Source organism: Molothrus ater, chromosome 2 (genome assembly GCF_012460135.2).
Source record: "Molothrus ater isolate BHLD 08-10-18 breed brown headed cowbird chromosome 2, BPBGC_Mater_1.1, whole genome shotgun sequence".
Lineage (NCBI taxonomy): Eukaryota > Metazoa > Chordata > Aves > Passeriformes > Icteridae > Molothrus > Molothrus ater.
In genome coordinates this window covers 56,724,977-56,742,922 of record NC_050479.2, presented here as the reverse complement: position 1 = coordinate 56,742,922, position 17,946 = coordinate 56,724,977, and the positions used below count along the sequence as shown (strand labels likewise).

The 17,946-nt window shown below is 36.0% G+C and overlaps 1 protein-coding gene across 1 annotated transcript in view; it reads right to left on the bottom strand.

The window, feature by feature from the left end:
* Window positions 1–17,946, bottom strand: part of DIAPH3 (diaphanous related formin 3) — a 213,683-nt gene that overhangs the window by 48,128 nt on the left and 147,609 nt on the right. The window contains exons 26-27 of the mRNA XM_036393070.2: window positions 7,811–7,906; window positions 7,311–7,370 (exon numbers count right to left, since the gene is read on the bottom strand). Coding sequence (XP_036248963.1) covers window positions 7,311–7,370; window positions 7,811–7,906 — 156 coding nt within the window. The remainder of the gene's footprint in view (window positions 1–7,310; window positions 7,371–7,810; window positions 7,907–17,946) is intronic.

The window sequence follows — 17,946 nt, the reverse complement described above, 5'->3', positions numbered from 1 at the left end:
TGGGGTTTCTTTATGAAAGATAACCCCTTTAAGAAAATATATATGTGTGTATATCTATCTAGCTATTTTTAAAAACCCACAATATAAAGAGCTTTATGGCTGTTGTTTAGCAAATCTGCTACTCAGATGAAATTTCTAAAAGCCTCTGAAGAATGAGGCAGAAGTTTAGATACTATTTGTTCTTAACATTCAGAAAACAGAAGTGAAACAGACTGGTAAATTTATACCTAAAATCTTGTTTAACAAATATGGAAGAGACTTGAAAAGTGCTCTGAGAAGTGACAGAATCTCTTTGCTATACCTATCAACTTGGTAATTGTTTTTTTGAATGGGAAGTTCTGTGTGACTAAAATATGAAAAGGCAAATATGGGTAAATTGCTGGTAATTTACATCTCCCTTTGCAGATTTAAGATCTTCCACTGATAAATGTTCAGCTGACAGATTTGAATATATAACTTGCCTGCTGTAGCTTTTGGAAATCCGGTTACCTACCTAGGCAATTATGAAGCTGACATTTATGGTATGTGCAATTATGGAATATACAGTGTCACTGCTTTCAAATGTCACCTCTTTGCTACTGTTCTTATCTTGCAGAACGTGTCCTCGCCTCCCTTGAGAGCTGTGATCTTATTCAACTAGCACCAATGAACACTGGCAAAATATTTACAAAAGCAATTAGCTCTTCTGAGTGTCCAATTTGACATCTTCAAAGGGTCACATGATAAGGTCCACCTTGTCTCAGGGTAGTACTTAAAATTTTTACTCTGAAAAAAGCTTGGGTTCTACTTTTTGTCTACATTATGTTCAGATATAATGCTATATGATAAGACACAGTGCAACCTCACTCATAAGAGTTGATAAGGGAAATCTCACAAGACTTTAATAAAGTACAGACATTTTTATAGGATTACAATTCCTCCTCATCTTTCTAAATACAGGTTGCCAGTGTGCATTTAGCTTATACTAAGGGCAAGATAACATTTTTTTCTGTCTAGATCAGTATTTTCACAGTAATAATATGCAACTCCTACTAATTTGAAGTACCCTTTTCCACTCTTGGCAGTCTCCAACCATTTTTCAGTATTTGGCACTTTAAAATAAATAAATGTTTCAATAAATGAGTGGTTTATACCTCTCCATGTCAGTCTATATTTCAAAGAACCTTTTGTTAGAAAAGGCCCCCCCCCGCAAAATTCTCATTTTCCATTCTAAACTCTTCTTGCTGGCTGCCATCCTTTCTGAGTAGGAAATTTTCTTCATTCTAACATTAAATTATGAGTGTGAGAAACTGCTAAAAACTGCATCAAAATTAATCTTTTTCCTAGATATTTTGGAATTAAATTCTTCAGGGATATTTTTGTGATGATATGTGTTTTCAACTGCAGCAATGGAGAAATACTTCTAATGACAGAAATAAAAATGTGTAAATTCACTTTCCTTGTCTGGATATTATTTTTTCTTTCCACACATGCAAAATTGACTTTTATGGTCAGTTCCTTTGAACTCTGCAGTATGCTCTAGGAAAAAAACTATTATAAACAGTGTGGATGGTTCCAGGGGAATTATTTCTGTTAGAATAAGCAGCAATTTTACTTGACCTATGAAGTCAATATTGAAGTGAAGGTTTGGTCTTAAAATGGCAACATCTGAGAACCATTTTTAATAGAAATCCTATTAAATGTTTTCCTTTCATAACAGTGCCTACAGTTATTCCATGTCTACTACTGAGAAAACTTGTCTATTGAGTAAAACTTCACAAAGCTTAACAAAAATTTTCTCCACCAGAGGTACTGATGTTTTGTGATCACATGGCTAAACATGCACAATGCCTTGAAAGCAGTATCTACTGTGAAGGACTGCTAATGCTCAAGAGGGTGCCTTTTCTGCCAACACGTTCTGGGGAAAAAGTTATCTTCATGGGTAGCTCCTTCACTATTATGTACTTCCTAATGTTCACTACATACAGCTGAGGAAAAGACAACCACATACACAGAGTTAAGGAAAAATTAGGTTGAAATGCCAATCATAGCTTGCTGTCACATACAATGATGAAATAAAAATGACCTCTATGTGGTCACACAGTTTCAAGAACTAAGATGAGCTTGAGCTCACTGTCAGCTTTGCTTGTCAAAAATAAGGTAGCAGAGACATTAATATGACTATCAGATGACAGTTCTATTATAAATATGAGATGAAAAGAACCGAACACACATGAAAAAAGGGTTTCCTTATGCTTAATTGGGAGAGAATGACTTTACTATATAAGGGTTTTATTTAACAGAAGTCTTTAAAATGCTTCAGACTAGATGTGACATGAAAATTATTCTATTGTGTATAGATTTACTGAACAAAAAGCTATAATAATTACAACCATCTCTTACAATAGAAGTTTGATCTCAATATAGAAACAAGACCTTTTTGTCACCTTTAGAAATGTTGTCCACAATGCAATTACTGATTGTGACATAAAGATTTCTTTCAACCTCTGCAGTCTCAAAAAGCAATCTGTATTTTTTTGCTTGCATTTTATTATAGCTTTTCTTTACTCACAACATTTTTAATATGATCAACTTGTAAAGATAAACTCTTTCTGCTGCATTTGAGGTATGTGTTTATATGCAATCAAAGCTGCATCTCAAATTTGTATTCATGCAATTCAGGTAGCATTAGCTTGGCTAATGCTACAGCAAATAAATGCGTAGCCATAGCAGCAGAGAACTTGATGCAGGCTGCAAAACCTGACCAAAAACTTAGTGAATAATGCAGCTTTCTGTGCTGCAGTGGGCTCTGCCCTGCCTTGGATATGCTGCTCCATGTATCTGGACTTCAGTAGCTTGAAGTAAACATACAAGCTGCAAATATGCCTTGAGTCTTGTTGTAAATAACTGAAAAACTCAGATCAGTCATAGCTATTAGCTGCTTGAGAAGATCTTCTAATGTGCAACATCCTGATTGCTGAAAATTACGTGCTTTCTTCTGCTTCCTAAATAAAATAAAAGAGCTCCTCTATTAGATGCTATTGAATCCTAAGCACACCACTAAAACTATACCAATATTTTGCTTGTGTCAAACAGTGCTCTGAATTGGAATTACAGCAAAAGAATGTACCACAATATTTACTGCAGTCCATGGTCCTTTGCAGTTAAAGCAAACTGTAACATTAACACATAGTTTTGCACATAGATGTAATTCAGTAGGTAATTTAAAAATAAAAACCACTATGAACGGGAATAAAATATACCAATCGTATCTATATCCACTAAAATCTAGTGGATAGTACTTGCATTCTTACGGCATTAAAACACTTCCAAGAGTTGGCAATTCTTAATGTATATTACTTCTGTTAGTTATGCAGCAGGAATTTTTCTCCACAAGAAATATTGTGACTTGTGGGCTTTGTCACAAGCATTAAAAATACAACTGGTAATTCTGGTCACAAAAATAGAGCAGATTTAAACTTGACAAAACCTACATATCACAGAATCATGAAGTTGGAAGAGCCTTTCAAGATCATTGAATCCAACCCATGCCCTAACACCTCAACTAAACCATAGCACCAAGTGCCACATCCAATCTTTTTTTAAGTACATGTTTTTTTAAACACATATCAGGTTAGAAAGAGGCAATCTGTTCAAAAACAGAAGAAAGCAGTAGGATTGAAAATAAAAAAATACACATTCGGCTACCATGGAATGTAGCATGAGAACAAGCACTCTTTTTTAACTAGAAATACCAGCTGAACACTACCAGAGATTTCAGGGGAGCTCAACAGATCACAAAGAGAAAAACAGCTCACACATTAGCCAGCATTTCACTAAATTTATTATTTCTCTTTTTTTTTTCTTAAGTAGTCTATTTAGTTAAAGGAAACAATTCCAGTTCCCAGTTCTAGACCTGAGCAGGGTTGGCTTGCTTCTCTGTGTTATTTTGTTTTACAGGGTTTGGCTAAGACTGAAAAGCAAATGCTAGTTTGATACCTTGTGTAGCATTGTACTGAGGGTGACACTGGCAATGGTTAGAAAAATTTCCTTCCTGCTTCCATTTATATGACAGCTATGGAGAAAGAAATATTCAGGCTATATTTCTCTCCCTTGCCATGCCTCATGAGACATGGAACCAGTTTCCTGTCCTGTGTTTGTGTGGGATAGAGTTAATTCCCTTCCTAGTAGTTGGTACAGTGCTCTGTTTTGAACTGAGTCTATGAAGAATGTTGATAACATACCAATGCTTTAGCTGTTGCTCAGCAGTGCCTAAGTCAAGAATTGTCAGGATCCCATGCTCTGGGATGTTCACATGTTCTGCATGAGCCGTGCTCAGTGGGAAGAGGCACAATAAACTGGGGGGCAGCACAGCTGGGACAGCTGGCCTGAACTGGCCAAAGGGATTCTCCATTCCACATGGCATCAGGCTCAGCATGAAAACTGAGGAAGTTGGTCAGGAGATGTTGATTGCTAGGAAGAGACTGGCTCAGCATTGGCCCACAGCAGTGAGCAATTGTATTGTGCATCATTTGTTTCTCTTGTGTTTCATTCCTCTCCCTCCCTCTACCTTTTACTCCTCCTCCTCAATATTATTATTATTATTATTATTATTATTTTTAAATTATTACGCTGTTCTTTCCTCAACCCATGAGCTTTACCTATTTCCATCCCACCAGGTAAGACAGAGTGTGTGGCTGCAAGGCACTTAATTGCCAGCTTGGGGTTATAACACTATTTATGCTTGGATCTGATTTGGTTTCCACTTTTGTAAGAGAAATATCTTTAATCAGAAAGATGAAACTACACTTTTTTTAATTTGGTTGGTTATGTTTTGAAACAGAAGAGATTAGTCAGAACTTGATGGCACCTGCCCAACAGAGATTACTCCACTCTAAAGGATTCAGGACAGCCATTTCAAGTCATGGCTTGTAATTCTTTTTGACTGTATGATGAATCCTAGGTATGAATTTGCAGTGTGCATTAATAGAATATATCTACTATAAATGAATCTGTCAGTCTCAGCAGAATAAACAGTAACCAAACCAGTAACCAGCCAACTGAAACAGCCAAAACCAGTACAGAAGCAAACATGGAAAGCGCTAGAAATGGTACTTAAGAACTTTCAGCAATCTCCACATATTTTAGCTTTACAGTAAGACAGTGGGTTTTTTTCCCATGATATAAAATTTGGCATCCATTTGAAATTTAAGGGTGGGAAAAAAATAGCAAATTAGGAATAACCTAGCCAATACTTCTGTCTAATAACATGTCCCAGTTTTTCTGAAGTCATAGACTTCTTGCTTGTGTGGTATATACATAACAGACCATTGTATAGAACATTTATCACTTCTTATACACGTATAGATAGAAAGAACAGGCTACTGAGCATCAGATATAAAGTGCAAGAAAAAAATGATACAGAGAACAATACTGACATACATTCTTGAACTCAGAAAATTAAAGAAACTTTATCATTATAATTCCTATCTTGACGGACCACATTAACTTTTTAAAGGTTATTATTACTATTATCCAAAATTGACTTCGACATTCAGAGTCTAGCATTCATTCTAGACAGTATGTAACTTAAATGACCATATACTTTTACTAAAAAGGAAAAAAAGGCTCTGAACTCACCCTAATCTACACCAAGTTTGGTACTCTATTTGGCTCAAGATAGTAAGATGTAACACATAGACATTGTGACAAGTGTCAACAAATCAAAAACATGCATTCCTTAAAATCAAGCTCAGATCTGTACTAGCCTGTTTCTCAACCAATAAGACAAGTGAAAGAAACATTGAATTCATTTTAAAATGTCTTAGAATGAGACTTTCTCAAAATGCTCTATGGAAAAATTGCCTTTGGTAAAAACAATAAAAGATCCAAGAGTTTACTTTTACTCTTCTCTCCAAATTAGATATCTGAACTTCAAACTTTAGCACCAAATTATATCCATCTGATGTACAAATCCATCCATGGTTTAGACTAAGATTTTTCAGCATTAAAATTTTGGTGAGTGTGAGTGGTTTTTTTTTTGTTGTTTTGTTTTTTAATCTGAAACATGGCCATCATGTTTGACCAAAGGCAGTTAAGTTTGAAAACTGGAATCTACAAGTCTGTCTACAGACAGCTACCAAGATGGAATGTGCTGATAAGAACAGTAAGAGCAGTATCCAATATGAGCAGTATCCAATAAGAGCAGTATCCAATATGAATGCTCTTACAAACAAAACCACTTACAGGATAAATTCAGATGTGCTCTATAGTCATTACTTAAATATCAATATGTTATGTGCTAGACAAGTACCTGTCAAATATACTTGATTTCTCTTTGATCCAATTTCTGTAATTACGGACAAACTGTCCTTTCAGCTCTATTTTCTTCAATTTTGTTTTTATTTGACAAATTGAACAGGTTTGGGGTTTTTTTTGCTACACTCACTTAGAGAAATAAACACTTACACATGAGATAAAATTAATATAATCAATTTTATGACATCTGCTTCATAAAACCCGCAGTGCATATAAATATTAAAAATAGTGCAATCTGCTTTTAAAACTAAGAAAGAAGATCTTTTTCCTCCCATTATTCAACTTTCTCTTTAACAGAAGGACTACAGATATAAACTTTTTCCTGAGACCACTAGTCATGAGCAACTGAGTCATTCTGGACTCCTCAAGCTTAATTAAAACACAGCCAATATAGCAATATTCTGTAGACTGACTATCTAACAAAGCTAACAGGCACCCACACCTGCACTGTAACTTGCAAGAACAAGTCCTACTGATAGCGAGATAGTTCAGCAGTTTACAAATAAATATTTACTATAACCTTGTCGAGTCAACACTCCTTTTGAATTAATACTAATAAACAATAGCTTAAGCCATTCCAGCTATAGCACCAAGAAAACCAAGACAAAGAAACACAGAATGAATGCCAAAAGTCCTGAGATTCAGTATAATAGGCACTTAGTAACTAACACTTGAAACGTTACACCATCTCTGCTTTCTATTACAATTCCATAAACCCTAAAAAACTTGCATAATGATTCTTAAGGATTTTAAAAGTACTACAATTTAAAAACATAATCAAAATTTAAATAAATAAAAATCCCACAACAGGTAGAAGAGCTCTGCAGAGGAATCAGTAAGTATAGTTTTCAGGTTGTAATATTCAGATGATTCTTAAAAAGCAAGTTCCAATATGGTATAGTACACCACTAATGTACAAAAGTGAAAAAAAAATTACAGCAGTCTTGAAAGCACAGATCAACTACATAAGCTAAGCTAAGAAGTGCATGCAATTCATGAATATGATTCATTACCATGGTTACAAGCTTTCAGCACAGGCCGCTGTGTGCTTGGACTGAGATTTTGTGGTGTGTCTGCAAAAGCAAAGAAACAATGGAAATAAAACACCTGTTTGAAAGCTACCAGAATATTATAATATGACATAGCAGAAGTTTAGGAATTTAAGAATTACGAGTTAGGTATTTCTTGGAATAAATGACAGTTATATACCAGAGAAATAATTTGACTCAGACTCACTTATGGAGCAAGAGAACTGTTGCTTCCCCCATACAGCTATTAACCCTAAAAAGTTAAAAGTACATTTGGCTGTATTGAAAAGTCTTGTCATAATGATCTGGCTATAATAAGTTCAGTACATTAATTTCCAGTCTTATTGACATAAGCAACAGTCTGAACATCCCTGAAAATTCATTGTACTAACGAATTAAATCTGACAGTATCTAAATTCTAGAGCACTGGACCCATATTGCTTTTAACTTTCTCTAGAAAATAAAATCTAAAATAGAATATTCACCTCTGGACCTTGGTGTCCTTTTCCTTCTGTCTCGAAAAGCCGCACCTGACTGCAAGGCCTCCAACAGGCTATCCATCACTCCAGTCTCCTCACCTTCTGTAAAGGAAAAAGAAAGAACCCTCTTGGTTACCATAGCAATATCAAAGCATAAAGAATAACATCAACAAAAACCAATAATAATGGATACCAATATTATTATTAAAACAATTAATTTCAAACCTTGACCAGTGCTTTAATATTTACGAATTGATCTCTTGCAATTAAGTACAACAGATTTGGTTTTCTAGAACTGAACTAGACCAAATTTCTATTCCACTCATTTCACATTCCTCTTTCTCTATAGAGTCAAGCATAGTTTTAAGAGAAATGTCATTTAACTCATATTTTCATTTTAGTACCCTTCTACAACTGCAAATAATCAGTCTCATGTCAGCTTTTGAGAGCTGTCCTTTATATGATTTGCTACATTTGACAAAAGACCATTCAGTTATTGTGATAAAAAGTTAAAATTGTTTCTCAGCGGGGAGCAGAGTGAACAGTATTGGACTGGATAGGATATAGTGATATCCATAGGTAGCTTTAATCAAAAGCCATTTTCCGTCTACATTTAATAACCTCTGGCCAATAATAAATAATTGATGTAGTTCAGGAAAATTCTACTCATTAAATTATATGCTTATAATGCCTAATAATATACACATGTGCACAAAAACCCCTAAAAGAATTATGAATGTTACTCTGAGATGGTAACCAAATGCAAGTATTAAACACTTTCCTTTTACTTCCTTTAATAAAGACATCAGAAAGTGTTCTATTTTTTAACCTTGTTACCCCACTGTATGTATGCATGGGAGGACAAAGAACAGAATCTCCATGGAGGAATAAAGAATTCCATGATAGAAATCTCATTATACCCCACTGGGCAAAACTCCCTAGGTCAACACACATCTTGGACAGAGTTAGCAGTTATTGCTAACAGTAAGTATGCAAATCAGGATCTAAACCACCTGGTGCATATAACAAGATGCTGAGTACAGGGGGACAATCACTGCCCTGGTCCTGCTGGCCACACTATTGCTGACACAAAGCAGGGTGCCAGTGGCTTTACTGGCCACCTGAGCACATACTGGCTCACTTTCAGCTGCTGTCAATCAACACCCCCAGGGCCTTTTCCACTGGGCAGTTTTCCAGCCACTCTGCCCCCAGCCTGTAGTGCTGCAGAGGATTGCTGTGACCCACATCCAGGACCCACCAGTTGGCCTTCTTGAACCTCATACAACTGACCTCAGCCCACTGATCCAGCTTGTTCAGATCCCTCTGTAGGGCCTTTCTGTGCTCCAGCAATTCAACACTTGTCACCCAGCTTGGTGTCATCTGCAAACTGACTGAGGGGGCACTCAATTCCCTCATCCAGATTACTGACAAAGATACTTAACAGGACAGGGCCCAACACTGGGCCCTGTGGAGGGCTACTCCTGGCCAGCCATCAGCTGGATGTAACTCTACTCACCACCACTCTTTGGGCTCAGCCATCCAGCCAGCTTTTTAACCAGGAAACAGTAACCCTTAGTTCTTCCCTTTTCTCTATACTCTGCACTACCAGCCTAGTTTTCAACTTTAGACAAAAGTGCTACATACAAAACTAATAAGTGAAAATTAGCAAATAAATAATAATTTTGCCTAACATTTAAATTTATGGCAGGTATAGAATAAACATGAAGACTGAAATATAGAATGTTTTTAAATTTTTCTTGTATTTGCTATAACATGCTTTATCTATTACACAGGAGTTTGCTCTCTTACAACTAATGGACTATTACACCTATTAATATGGCTTGGAATACACCTTATAAAAAATCACTCAGACTATGTCTTTAGCTTCCTATTTGTTTATTCGGGTTTGGATTTTCTTTTGCTTTTTTTTGCTTTTGTTTTGGTTTGGGGTTGGTTTTTTTGGTGTCTTTTTCTTGTTGGTTTGATGGGGGGTTTTTTGTTACTTGTTTAATTTTCTCTATCTGATGTCATGCAAGTCTTTAAAATACTAATGTCTCGACTGAATATAGTCAGTGAATAGTTTCAAACCAACATGATGCCTGAAGAAATTTTGAGCCAAGACATCAGTTACATTAACAAACATGAAAAATATGAATGTTGGAGAAAAACTTATAAGCATTTTAGGTAATAGCAATTCAAACAATACTGAATAGTATCACAGTCAACAAAATGATACCATTCATGTCTATGGAAAAGAGTTCATAAGTTTTATTTTAGGAAATAGGAATAACAGAAGAAAAATTTCAATGCTATTTCAGCATATCATCTGTTTCCTCTTAAGCCTGTCCAAGACTACTACAGATTTCATAGTAATTTCAAAAACTTAACAATTTATTAGTATAAAAACCTTGATTACTATAAAAGGCTAATAAAAATTTTTTTAAAAGATTTAAAATAATGCAGCAGAAATATTGCAAACCCACAACTTCTTGGAGTAAAGCTGTAACATTTACATGCACTGTCTGTTTTTCATACTTATCTGAAATATTCTGGTAGTCACAAAGTGGATTATAGATTAGTGCTTCCATTGACATGCAAAACAGTATTAGAAGAATAAATTGGAGAAGATCGAAACTTGAATGAAAAAACTCATCTAATAGTTGCTCTGTATGGATGTATTGAAACAAGCCAGCCACTGCAAATAAAAGCACATACTTAACAATCTCTGTACCCAAAACATGTAGAAAGCATAGTTTTCAAACTTGTACAACTTCAGTAGGCTCCAAATTCTGGTTTCTGATACCTACATCAGCAGCTGACTGTGACAACTGCTGCTAAGTTATGCAGGTAACTATCAGTACCCACACTATTAATAATGTTGTCCAATTGCCTATGATGGGAAGATTAAGAAATGAGAGTCTACCATGCAGTATGCGAGAAATCTTTTAAATTACCTTGGGAGAGCTGTATACAACATTGCTACCATGCCAGTACAAGAGTCACAAATACTGTTCGATATTAACACTTCCTAAGGGGCCTTTAAACCGGCTTTCACAAACTGCTGCAGATGACTGGCACCAGTCCCAACCAGCTTCCTAATTAGTCAAGTGTATCAATCTTTTGACACCATAGAACTAGGAATTCTGGTTGGCTTGCAGATAGTTACATAGTCCACAGTAATTCCTTTGAGAAAGATACCCTTTTATGATTTAAATGATCTCTTTTCCCTTGATTGCAGAATAGAAGATTTAAACACTTTTTAATATCATACCTAATTAAAACTCATACAACTGTCTTTTAAATACCATTTAAAGGAGAAGTAAACTTCCCAAAGTAGCCGGTGAGTCTTGCCCTTGACATTTCAGTGCCAAGTCAGATATAAACTACCTAATTTCATAATTACATCTTTAAAAATGTTAAGAATATTAAAGACCCTTCTCTTCTAGTGGAGTGAGTATCATTAACTTTACATGTGCACCTATAATGTCTTATAATGATAGCAACAGATATTGCAGTTAGTAGTGACAACTGCATTTCATGTACTTATAAAGAACAAATTATATATATTATAATTCCAGGAGCAGTAGTCCACTGACATGATACAATCACAAATACCATTAGCAGTGTGGTTTTAAAAAAAGAGTGTTGTTACAATATTATTTTGGATGAAAAATGCTTTATTTTTACAGTTCCCTGAACCTGTCCACTATAAAATAAACCACAGAACACCAAGACTCCAAAAGTTCACTTTACTGGGAGAAAACATAATAATATGCCTGTTTCCTTTTTCACAGAATCAAAGCTTTATTCAGCTACTCTTCTCACAAAGGAAAATACCGAGAAGTTTCAGAAAAGCAAACCATGGATTCTTTAGCATGGTTACTGTTGATGTTGCTTACTCAAGCTCTACACTTACGAGATTTAGCTACAGGAATCTTGACTATCATCTTCTCCCTGTCTTTATTTATGGCATTGCAACTATGTACAGCTTTTTGTTATACTATAGATAATGAAAAGGACCAGCTCCTAAAGCTAAACACTAAGTTTCGTGTGAAACTAAAACCATACAACTTGGACAAATACTTACATTAAAAAGAGACCTTACAGATTCCATACCTGTTACAGAAGGAAAAGGATGCAAAACCTCAAGGGCTACTCCTGAAGTTAGCTGGATAGCCAAGTTTAATTATCTTTGTTTCATCTTTGATGTAACTTCCTGGCAGCACTCAAGCCTTCATATACATTAACAACAAACTTGGAGTGCTGAGGGTATTGAATTTATTTTCCTCTTCTTAAGAATGAAATCCTCTCAATTCAGCAAATACCAGAATTGATGCTTTTTTACTCTTGTTTGCTAGAATATACACTGGTTTTTTCCTTTCTCTTCAGCTCAGGACATAATTCAAGTTAGACATACTTCACCCAGTTTCTGACTGATTAAAATATAAGCCCTTCACAACCTACTTGAAGGTTTAGCTCCCTCCTGTCTTGTGCATTTACGTACAAAAATTTCAGAGGCAAATGATTGCCAGGCTTGGGACAGCGACAGCTGAGATGTTTCCAGACTATTTGCACAAGGAAGGAAAAAAGAAAGTTATATCTCTTAACTTTATTATTGTTGCACCTTTACTTTAAAGACATCATGGAAAGTCCTTTATATTTGCTTTTACAAGGTAAGGACTGATTTTGATGAGTGGAGGCTACAAAGCATTGCTCAGCTGACTAAAGGCCTCCATCTAAATTTGAAGTAACATTCTCCGAACAAAATCACAAGAGGAAAGCTTTAGGCATGCATCATTTTGAATGACTTAGGCTCCAGGAAGCAGAATAGCAGACCACAGAGAGAAAGATAAATGAAGCCATCAGTGCAGCAGTGGGCTCCAATGTTTTGGATGTGGGGTCCATGTTTTCAGTCTCAGAGTGTAAGGCAGCCAGATTCTGTGCAGTGTTCATAGTGCTGATGTGAACAATTTCTAGATCTTTCAGCCATATAAATGATCAGGGCAGAAGACTTTTTGAAGGCTTTTACATTGTAAACATAAACATATAAAGAAACCTTAATGTTTCAATGTAATATTGAAACATTTTGGTTGTCATTTAAAAATGACTACCTAAACTCTGAGCCTTCATTCCAATGAAATTCAGATACAATTTTACAAAGCATTTGTGGGTGGATGATAAGAGCAACTTTGTCAAGAAAATGCACAGGATATGTAGACTTCAAGTTGAACTTTTTATAAGGCTTTGAATTTTTTCTGGTAAAGCCATAGCAGCAACCAGATAATCTTCATTGACAGGTGAGTTAAGGAATATATGACTATCAGTCTGACTTTCAATAACAGTGCACAAACTAGAGCCGTGACTGAGAACACAGGGATTCCTTTGACACTGCTAAAATTTTGGAAGAACCTTGTTACAATACAGTAAGAAAAATAAAATTTCCAGTGTACAATTAAAAGCAGAAACAGGTGCCAGGTGCCTTGAATGGACCGGCTGAAAGGAGAGCTCCTTTTAGATTTAGAAGTATTAAATGAAACTTAAGAAAAGTATCACTATTTGCAGTGACTTCAGGCAAAGGACACATAACAGCCCTTCCAAAAGCAAAACACATGCACATACTTCACATTTCAAATCAACACTCTAGTCCAGTGTCAGAAGAGTTACATGTCTTACTTGTGTCCAACACATAGTAGAAAGCCTTTGATAGTGCTTCAGAGCCTTGGCAAGTATAATCTAAAAAGGTATGATTTCTTCTAAGGACTGATGAACCCATTCCATAAATCTAGCTGAGAAGAGTGGGTTTCATGCCATCTTGTTTGCTCTTGATAAACTGGTCCATTGTTGAGCTGTCCTAGAGTGCTTTTATGGTTTAGAAATAGATACATTTTGACTCTAATCATGATAACAAAGAGGGCTCCAAGCTCCAGAGAGCTTAAAACAAGTTAAATTCAAAATAAACTCCACCCTTCACGAAGCCTGAAAGACAGCTGTCCCTTTCAAATCAGCTGTTGAAATTAAGGTTGATACTTACACAAATTTAAGATTGCTCATATGACAAAACCAAAAGGTAAGCTATGGTAAGAGGTGGTTCTTTACCACAGAGATATAAAAATAGTTCAGTGGTGTAAGGTACCAATTCTTGCACCTCAGTTGGATCACAATTTCTCATTTAAATAATGGGGATGAGAGTGAAATCATCTTAACATTGAGCATTTTAATAAAAATGTTAATAAAACATTTCTGATGTTCATTGTGATTTTGTAAGCCCTTCTTTGTATGACAACAGAAAAAAAACACTGTAAACTCACACTGAGTTTTCCACAGAGATTATCCAGTTTTATTTATATTGGTGCCAGATACAGTAGAATGACTCTCAAAGCAAGTGTTTCTGAGAGACATCTAGGTAAACTGGACTTATAAAAGAATTAACAGAAAGTTAAGCCTTTGAAATTGTGTACCCCAGGACTTGATACTGGGGATAATATATCTTTGTTCATGACCTGAATGATGGAATAGAGTGCAGTCTGATCAAGTTTGCATATCGTGCAAAATTCAAAATAATGGCTGACTGTGACAGTGGTCACAGGGGTTTTCAGGTGAGGGAAGAGACTAGAATGTTGACTCCATGTTCAGAAGGCTTGATTTATTATTTTATGATATACATTACATTACAACTACACTAAAAGAATAGAAGGAAGAGTTTCATCTCAGAAGGCTAGCTAAGCTAAGAATAGAATAGACAAGAATGATAACAAAGGCAGCTGCCTCAGACTCTCTGTCCGAGTCAGCTCCACTGTGATTGGCCATTAATTACAGACAACCAGATGAGACCAATCACAGATGCACCTGTTGCATTCCACAGCAGCAAACCATTGTTTACATTTTGTTCCTGAAGCCTCTCAGCTTCTCAGGAGGAAAAAATCTTAAGGAAAGATTTTTAACGAAAAGATGTCTGCGACAGCTGACCCATTCAAAAGAACATTAAAAAGCTTGACACATAAGCATCCTAATGAACTCCAGCAAAAGACCCATATGTGATGAGGTGAAACCTCATCCAGGAGCACTGATGGGGGGCTAACTGGCTGGAAAGCATCTTTAAAAAAAATAATTGGGGACTCTGGTGGACAACATACTGATCATGGGTATTGTGGCTCTGTGGCAAAGATGACCAAAGAAAAGCATTGCCAGCAGGTCACAAGAGGGCATCCTCCCCTTTTCTCAGCACTGGTGAGACACATCTGCAGTGTTGAGCTCAGCTCTGGCACCCCTGTACAAGGGAGACACAAACATATCCAAGCAAAGTCAAGGGCCACGAAGATGCTGAGATTAGAGCATCTCTCATGTGAGAACACACTGAGAGAGCTAGGGCTGTTCAGCCTGAAAGGAGGAGGCTCAGAGGGATCTTAATATATATAATCACCTGTGGGGAATGGTGTGGGGTGTAAATGGGATTGCGCCAGACTCATCTTAGAGATGCCCAGAGAGGACAGTAGGCAATGAGCACAAACTGATTACAAAGAGGTTACCTTTTCACTAAGTCCACTGAATTTTGCATACATACCTACTCTCTCACCAACTCAACAATTCAGGATAGTCTAGAAATGCATTTTTTATTGCATTACCTGCTAATGTTTTTAAAAGCCATTTAAAAGACTCAATCTTTTTATAGCCCTTTTCCTATTCGCTTGGGATGCTGTGCCTTTCAGCAGGGAAAAAAGCCTATTAAATTGAGAACAATGCTAAGTTTCTTTTAGTTTTATTTAACCACTTATAACCAAAACAGATCAGCCTTATGCACTCAGATTATCTATGGCTATGACTTGAAAGGACAGCTAATAGCAAGAACTATTGATTACATATGAAGAAGTCAGTCAACATACTATTAGGGAGTTTCCCATTTTCTTTACACGTCAACTCCAATGACACTGACAAGAATACAACCAATCTGCTTTCCAGAATAGCCAAAAACTGGTATTTTCACTAGTTTTGTTTCACAGGGGGAAAAATACAAACATCTATTATTGAGATGAATCTATTACAATTTCATTTAGAAAACAGGAAGAACAACTCTAGGAGCATTATAAATTGAACATAGCTTCTTAAAAGAATATATGGAGCTGGACATAATACACCTGTGTATGTGTGAACATCTTATCTCTTGGTTACTGTGTGCCTCTTAAGAAGTTTATTGAGCCCAGTACTAGAAGTTTATTGAGCCAGTTCATTAAATTTATAAACAGGCAATAAATTAGAAAATATACACATTGATTGCTCATACTGAAAGTTGTGCTACAGAGATGAGGGGCTCAAGAAAATTTTCAGGTTAAATATTTTTTTTCATGGGTGGAGTGATAGAGTTCTGACTGGACTGTGTGACTGAGCTTACTCTAAGGAAAACTTCTGTGTAGCTTTGGGTAGGAAAGACCCTTTGGTCTTGGGTTGGGTAGGTGTAAATGCCTAAGAATACCCAAAAAAATCAGAGCAGCAGCCCACCGACCACTGCATGCTTTGTGCACTAGTAGCCAATAGCAAACATTTATACAAAGGACAAGATAACATATAATTACATTTCTAGAATGGTCTCTTGGTCTCCAGCTGTTCACGATTCAAAGACTTTGTATTTGAATTTAGTAGTCTTCAATAGAGAGAAGCTGCCAGAGAAATCAAGTCACTTTTGTCAGCAAGCTTCAGAGCAAGAATATTTTGGTATGCAGTAACAAGGCTGTTCTTCTGTACAACCACTGAGGTATTGCTGAGTGAAGATAAGCGTCCTAGCAAACAGCATAGTAATAGAAGCAGCAGCAGACTCAGTTTGAAGGAAGAGTCAGAGACATGACCTTCCCATCAGCTAGCTTTCCAACAATTACAGAGCAGGTTCTTGGCTCTTTTACAACCTTGAACTGAGGAAAGTAAAAATAAAGCATATCCTCCAATGCTTTGGTAAGGGTATTTATTCCTTCCTTCCTCTGCAACTTGAGAAAAGAAACTTTTGATGATACAGAAAAAACCCTGAAAGAATAAAATCATCATACAGCCGGAGTGAGACTCTAGAGGACTCTGATGTCTACCTCCTTACAGAGGAGATGTGAGGTTGTATTTGGATTAGGAAATGCCTACTCAAATCAAAACCAACTATCTGTACAAACATTAGAGCTGTTAGAGCTCTTAATCCCAAAGATGTCTCCAGAGATTGTAATTGTTTTTCATGGTAATGCCATTTTAAGTTTGCAGCATTGTTTTCACATTTGTTGAGAAATTTTACCACTATAACATAAATGGCAAGCCTTATGAGAATATTCATCTACAGACATTTCTTTATTGACCCTTAATTTTTTTCAACAGTTCTGTTTGTTTTAATTATTTTTCTCTCTTCCAAATACAGCTGTTATTTATTTTCCCTTGGGCTTTGTGTAAACCTCAGTTTCACAAATGCTTTTCAGCTGCTATCTCCAAAGATTCCATTTCTAAGTAAAATTTTCAGAAGGAAAATAATTGTTTCTTCTAAACAACTTGCTCTTTTGGAGCTTCTACATAGTACAAACTAACAGCAGTTGCTGCATTCTGAGCCCATGGGCTGCAAATAAGTGCATGAACCTCCATGTTCCAGAACACTTAACACCTTTGACATCTTGTTAGAGCACAACCTGTGACTATTAGTTGTTGATTAGATTAATAGACATTCAGATCAGTTCTACTTTTTTGCACTAAAAACATCAAATTCTGTGAACAGATAAGATTTTGCTGTATCTCATCTTTTGCTGTGGCTTCTGCAGATGTTTTACATCAGATGTATCACATTGAGTCTCTTAGATTTTTTTTGATTAAACATACCTGTATTTTATCATTCTCTGGAACCTTTTTCAAGTATGTATGTGCCAATTATTCTTGAGGGAACATCTGGATGTTCTTGCTAATTTACCCAGATTTATACTTTACTGTCAAAACAATGCAATTGTAGCTGAAAAATAACCTCCACACTTAGGGAAGTATCAAGTGATATCTCCTTTCTGGCGGATTTGTGGCCAACGTCTGTCACATCTCCTCACATCTCCTTCCTCATATGTATGACTTTCTTTTTTCTTTTTTTTTTTTTTTTAAACAGACATTATGCAAAAATTAGATATACTCTACCAACTGTCCAG